Source organism: Stegastes partitus, unplaced genomic scaffold (assembly GCF_000690725.1).
Source record: "Stegastes partitus isolate 25-593 unplaced genomic scaffold, Stegastes_partitus-1.0.2 Scaffold58, whole genome shotgun sequence".
Classification (NCBI taxonomy): Eukaryota; Metazoa; Chordata; class Actinopteri; family Pomacentridae; genus Stegastes; species Stegastes partitus.
In genome coordinates, this window is record NW_007577789.1 from 487557 (window position 1) to 494240 (window position 6684).

A 6684-nucleotide genomic window follows, 5' to 3' on the forward strand; every position below is an offset into this window, starting at 1 on the left:
ATTGCTGCTTTAGTCTTCTCCTCTCCGGGGAGCTCATGCAGGCGTGGAGCGGCAAAGTGCACAATCACTGTTGCTCATTGGAGGAAGAATTGAGGTAAAAAAGCAGACAGAAAGTGTTGATGGGGGGGGGGCAAAAAAAAAAAAAAAAAGGGGGGGGGGGGGGGAATAGAAAGAAGTGTGAAAGAAAAAGAGAAAAAGACATCAAGGTAAAGAGAGGAAAAAGTCGAGCTCCGAGGAGCGAAAAAGAAATAAGACGGACTAAGAGCAAGAAGAAGGAGGAGGGCGAGTATTCGAGGCTTGTGTTCCAGTTAATTACCACAGAAGGCCCCGGGGCTGCCGTTAGACATATTTTCTTCACCAACGATTTTTTTTATTACAAACATTAATTAATTCAGAGCCTTGTCATCTCGTCTTACATGGATGGGCCCTTCGACCCCTTTTCTTACGCCTCACTTGCACCGCTGGCAGACACACTGTGGGCTGTCACATGGGCTAAGAAGAAACAGGGAGGTTTTAAGTGCTAAGATTTATGGCAGTATTACCGTCTGTTAAAAAAACAAATCCAATTGACTGAATAATTATTATTGTTGTATATAATATATGTTATATTGAAAAAAAAAAAAAAAAAAAAAGGTGGGCTAAATATGTCTTACTGTTTTCATTGGGGTTTTGTTGCACCTAGGCTACACAGTCAAAGATTTAAAGTTGGCAGCGGGGCTAAACGTCAACCGCATAAATGCATTGTATATGTGTGTAGACAGGCAGTCTACATTTAGTTTAGTACCTGTGTCTCCGGTGCCCTTAGCATAATCACTCTCTTTCATTTCCTGCGTGCCCTTCCATCTGCCTGTCTGTCTGCCTGTCTGTCACCACTCAATTATCTCGCTGCCTATTCTTCCCCCTTCTCTCACAAGCCTTCCTCACTCCTCTCTTCACCTCGCCGTTGTCTTCTTTTTAAGTGCCTCCGCCAGGGAACCGACAACCCGTTTTGCTTGGAGTTTATCATAAATTAAAGATTGCATTGTTACCAACCAATCCTCTTACTGTAAGCAGTTTGGGAAAGGCAGGCAAGCTGTCTTGAACCCTGAAAGGAGTCAGACAAGGAGGAAAAAAAAAATCTTCCTCAATTTTTTTATTTATTTTTTTATTTATTTTTTTATTTTCCATTTGGCGGGCGTCAATTTAGCCCTTCATCGATCTTTGAATAGTTCCTCATATTCTCACACTCAGTTAACCCTCCTTTAGCTCTTTGTGAGGACAGCGGAAAATGAACTGCTGCTGAATACATTTTAGAGCCGTGAATAATGCATGAGGATGGCTTGATTTATCTTATCAAGTGCAAGTGATGTGTCCACTTTCCTGGCTGTTTAAGTGTCCAGCAATTTAAATGAAGCGCGCCTCGACTAGTTCACATAGTTTGAGCCTGGGGCATGGTGGTGATTCAGGACGCTCACTAAAGAATCGTGAACTTGCAGCATGCCGAAATTTCTCATAACCTTTGTCACATTTCGTTTGCCTCCTCATTTCCAATCTCCTCTGGATATTTCCAATCAGCGGCGAGCATATTTGAAAAAGTTCTGTATTAACAGACAAGACTCACAGTTGGAAAAATATTTATGCGCCTATGAGTATACAGAAAGTACTACATACTATATATGTTGCTTCACTTGTTCTTCAGGGTTGCACTTTATACCATTTAAACAGCGACACTGCTATGTGTGCACGTGCAACAGTCACATTGCAAGAAGCGCAAATTAGCTCAAATAGATCTTGCTACAATTTTATTTGCTGCCTGACACCAAAGAAAACTCGCTCGGTTCTTATTTACCATGACTAATCTACAAAAGAAGACTGTCTGATCTGAAAGAGCATAATTTACTCCAATTTATGAGTTCTTGGATGCAGTTTTTTTTTTTGAAGTTTTATTTACAAGACGCCGAGTGTTTTGACATCTAGAATCCACATATTTGCAGCAAAATGAGCGAGTTAAAGGACGGAAATGCTGAAGAAGCAAATTAAAATCACAAAAGTTGTATGGAAATATTTCAGCTGCAGAAAAGGACCTGAAACAGCGTCGGCAGGGTCTTGCAATTATTTGCCACCACACAAGGCAACACAGCTAATTTGTTTGACCATTTAAAGCGGCACCACGAAGCTCTGAATGTGGAGTGCAAATCCAGATCTGAATACAATTAAATCGAAAAACTACTTTGGATGCGTTGCCAGTGTTACACCATCTGGCAAAGGTTCCAAACAGCTTTTTTTTTTTTTAAACAAACGTTTTATTTTCTATGCGGATGCACTCCCCCTACAAAATAATTGCAATCCAACTACAATGATTAATTCTTTCCAAATAGTTTTTCAAGTCATATGGTGAAAATTCCTGTATTTTTATTATTTTATTGCAATATACTGACAGAAAAACAAAAATTTTGCAATCTCATTGTTTGCCCTTTTATTGTGCAGCCCGATTACTCATCAAATACCACAGACACTGATGCAGGATAACTTTCTAGTAATTTTGATAATTACTGCCCTTAGTGTTAATTTTGCAGCCCAGAGGGTGAATTTAGCATAAATGAGGTTCATAAAAGGTTGAGACAGGTGTGTAACAGGTAAATAGTCAGGCATTTGTAACTGTGGGGCTTTTTTTGGTCTTCAGTCCTGCAGCTCGTAAGGAAACTAGAAAAATGGTCTCTGCTACTTTACTGTTGTTTTTTTTTTTTTATCATGTTTTCTGTACATTCCAGCCATCTCCCCAGGGCGCAACAATTCACTGATTTAAATCAATGTACTGAGCTTATGGTCGGCGCTGCTCATATCAATACAAACAGCTTGAATTTAGGCTCACAGATGGCGGGGAATCACAGCACAGCAAACACAAACTTCCCTTTCTCAGGAAAGACCCACAGATAATGAGACATATCAAGTTCTTTCAGAGCTGAAATATTTTTTAAAAAGTACCTTCAAAATATTGTGCAAGTTCAGCAAGGAGGCTGCTGCGCTTATAAATGCACATTTGGGGTTGCACCAAATATTGATTTTATTAGGTTGCGCCTCTTTATTGCAGTTTGCATAAAGTTAATTAAAAATAGTTTAAATTTAGCACCGAAAACTGTGCACAGTGCTGCAAGTAAATCCTCTCTGTCTTACCATGTGAATGTTTTACATGAGCTGAAGGAATGAGCACAGCTTTAGCTTATCAAAGACCTTTTCGCTGCAGACTTGTCAGAGTCAGAAAAACACAGATGTTACTAATAACATAACGATAGCTCTGTTGTAGTCAAATGTCTCAGGATTACCAGGATCCTGACGCTGAAGCAGCATCTTTAATTAAATTTTTTACATGATGACTGACATTATATTTGATTGTTTTGATCCTTTTCTTCACTCCTCTATTCTCTTTGCAGGCATCAACTCCTTACAGTCTGGAGTCAGAGTCCCTGAGGATGGACTGCATCATGTCAGGAGGAGCTTCCCCGACTCTGGCTATCAATGCTGTGACCAACAAGGTAGGACGAGGGCGAGACCTCAAATTGAAATGTTCTTAAAAGAGTTTTCGCGCATTAAAAATCTGCAAACCTTAAACACATTGGACTCTGAAAGATGATTCATACCTAAGTTGACTTGTTATTGCTCACAGCTTTTATATTTGACACAATAACAACTACGATTGTCAGATTTATTTAGCGTGCAGAATATGAGGAAATACCGTAAGGAGACGTGAAATAAGAGTTTAAAACAAAACCAAAAATTCGGCTTGGTGATTTTAAACAGCTGCCATAATGCCTCACATGTTTTTCCAGTGACTACATAATACCTTCACTTTACATGAGGAGCACTTCCAAGAAATCTGTTCCATAGATTGTTGTGCAGCACACTTGGCAGAGCTTTCAAAGAGAAACTCCAAGCTGCAATAAAGTAGAAGTCGCAATTTATACTTGGACAGAAGTTGAGTAGATCTCGTAGTTTAGCAAAGTGGATAAAAACAACCATTATTTCGACATTTTCTGGTCAGATACTCACTGCAGGGTGCTCGCCTTCTGAAACGTTCAAACAGGGAGCCGGCCAACATACTCAGTTCATAAGGGCTCAGCTTGGTTGTTACTTTAACAAGATCTACTTGGATAATTAGCAAACTTTTAAGGGTCTTTGTACGATTATGGGTCTAAAATTTAGGGCGGTGAGGGAATCAGGAAATGCGTCTCTATCAACAGTCGCTCAGGAAGCTTGGAGCCGTTGCCTTCCGTTTACTCGACCAGCATTGCGTGTGTTACGTGCTGGTCGTAAAGTGCTTCAGGAGCCACAGATATGACATACAGAGTGTTTAAAAGTCCAGAGTGATGCTGCTCAATGGCCATTTAAGTGAAATGAATATCGATTTCTTAATGACGCGCAATAATATCTTTGACAAACGAATTAGTCAAGAAGATGAGAGAGGGACGAGAAGGATGTGTTGGACTCGGTTATGGCTCTAATTAATACACACCGGATGTATTTGATCAAGAAGTGCGGCAGAGAGTCTCTGTTTTTCTTTTCCTCTTTCGCCTTGAGGGGCTGGGGCTTGCTGTAGTCTCAAGTCTTCAGCGCACAAACTTACGCAACGTTCGGCCTTAAAGCTAAACTGGGTGTGACCGACCGCCTATATGAGGGTCAGAGATCAAGCAGCGACTGGGACCTCTGACGCCTGTCTGATCCGACACACACACACACACACACACACACACACACATGTTGATGATGATGATGATGTGTGGTAGCTGACCCCTTCGTCTGACCCCAACAAAAAGAAAATCTGTCCCACAGCAGCGCACATAACTCTGAGTGTTTGCTCTGGATGTGATGCGAAGGTCTGGACTTTACAGCTTATTACAGTTTTCCATTCTGCGCGTTTACCAGATCTTGATTCATACCTTCAAGGATTTATAAATATGAAACCCTTCGATTACAGTTTCAACACATTTTTCTGACTAGCATTACATCGCTACTTAATATTTATTAGTAATTAGCTGCACTGGATGTCATGTGAAGGACTGGACGTAGCAACTGTTTTACAGTTTCCATTCAGCATTTTCAACAGATCTTGACTCATACGTCCAAGAATTTGTTCAGTATGAAACACTTTGATTACAGTTTTTCCACCCTTGAAATGTGATTATTAGATTTTTCTCACTAGCATTATATAGCTGCTTAATTTTTAATGGTATTAACTGATGAAATGTTGAGCATTTGATTTTTAAAGCTGCCCTGGATGTGATGCGAAGGACTGGACTTGGCAACCTTTTCTCATTCAGCATTTTGAACAGATCCTGACTCATACTTCCAACAATTTGTCAATAAGAAACGCTCTGATTATAGTTTTTCAGCACTTGAAATTAAATTTTCTCACGAGCATTATACAGCCACAGAATTTTTATTCATAATTCATCCACCAAAACGTTGAGCTTTTTGCTGTTTCCAGCTCCCTGCATGCAAAGATTCACTTATTTTCTCTGGTTCTTACAGTTGAACAATTTGTATATTTCAGATTTACACCTTTGCTCTGAGAGAATAAGCAAAAAAAAAAAGCAAAATTTCCTTTTTGGTATGTTGTGACTGGTCCCTAAACTAGCGGACACTCTGTCACTCCATCACATTTTGCTCCATCTAAGTTTCAACAATGCTGCCAATGACATTATCCAGCAAATCTGTGAACGTTTTCCCTTCATTTTATTAGATTTTTTTTTTTTTTGCCATTTTTCATCAAGCTATTATTGTTGCAGCCACATTTCCCCAGAGAGTTTGTTGTGTCACAGAGGCAGCAAGTGGACAGACACCCGGCAATAATTTACCTTAAACATGTCCGATCGCACTCATCCCTACAGGAAACGGGGAAACTTGACTCTCCTCAGCTATCACTATACGTTTTGAAACAATGATTCAGAGCAGGGAGAGGAAGACCTTGATGATAATGATGCTGATGCCAACGTCAATGATATCCACCCACATCCAGACAGGTGGCATCCTGAAGGCACAGCAGTGCGTCAGAGCCTCTTCTATAACACATTTGCTCACTGATATTCTGTTTGCATTGGAGAATGTCTGCGCTACTGAAAAAGACATTCCTAGAATTTGATACTAGGAGACTGGGATAACAGAAAACATTCTCCTTGACAAAGAGTTTTATAGTCATCATTACATTCACATATTGTAATGTTTTGTTTTGTTTTTTTTAAAGGAAATTCCAAGTAATTGAAGCTCTGCTGAAAAAACAACTGAGGAACTAAAAACATGTTGATGTGTTTGGTGATTGTCAGTCTTTCCCTCTTTTCTTTTTCCCGTAGCATAGATGCAGAACCTCAAATATTTCCTCGTTGCTACAGCGTGAACAAATCAAAGGTTCACTCACTTCAGATTTCACCAGATCCACCAGAACGGGAAATGTTAAAGATTAACACTAGAAAACACACATTTCTTTTGCGCTGCAAGATGTTTTACAGAGTAGAGCACTGCCCCAAAGTGCCTTAACTGTTGTCTCACCCGAAGGCTATATTTTCACATTTGTCTATACAATTAAATGTAGCCTGGAGGTAATTCAGGCGCTCTGCCTCACAAGTCCTGGTAGTCAAATAAAACAAGAGAAACATGATTCAACATAATCCTGAGGCATCGCTTTTAAGTGCTCTGTGATCTGCCACCACGAGA

The 6684-nt window shown here is 40.0% G+C and overlaps 1 protein-coding gene across 1 annotated transcript in view; it reads left to right on the forward strand.

Annotated features, from left to right (window-relative positions):
• The window catches only part of LOC103353013 (forkhead box protein J3), a 70635-nt gene that overhangs the window by 39310 nt on the left and 24641 nt on the right, over window positions 1–6684 (forward strand). The window contains exon 6 of the mRNA XM_008275754.1: window positions 3411–3512. Coding sequence (XP_008273976.1) covers window positions 3411–3512 — 102 coding nt within the window. The remainder of the gene's footprint in view (window positions 1–3410; window positions 3513–6684) is intronic.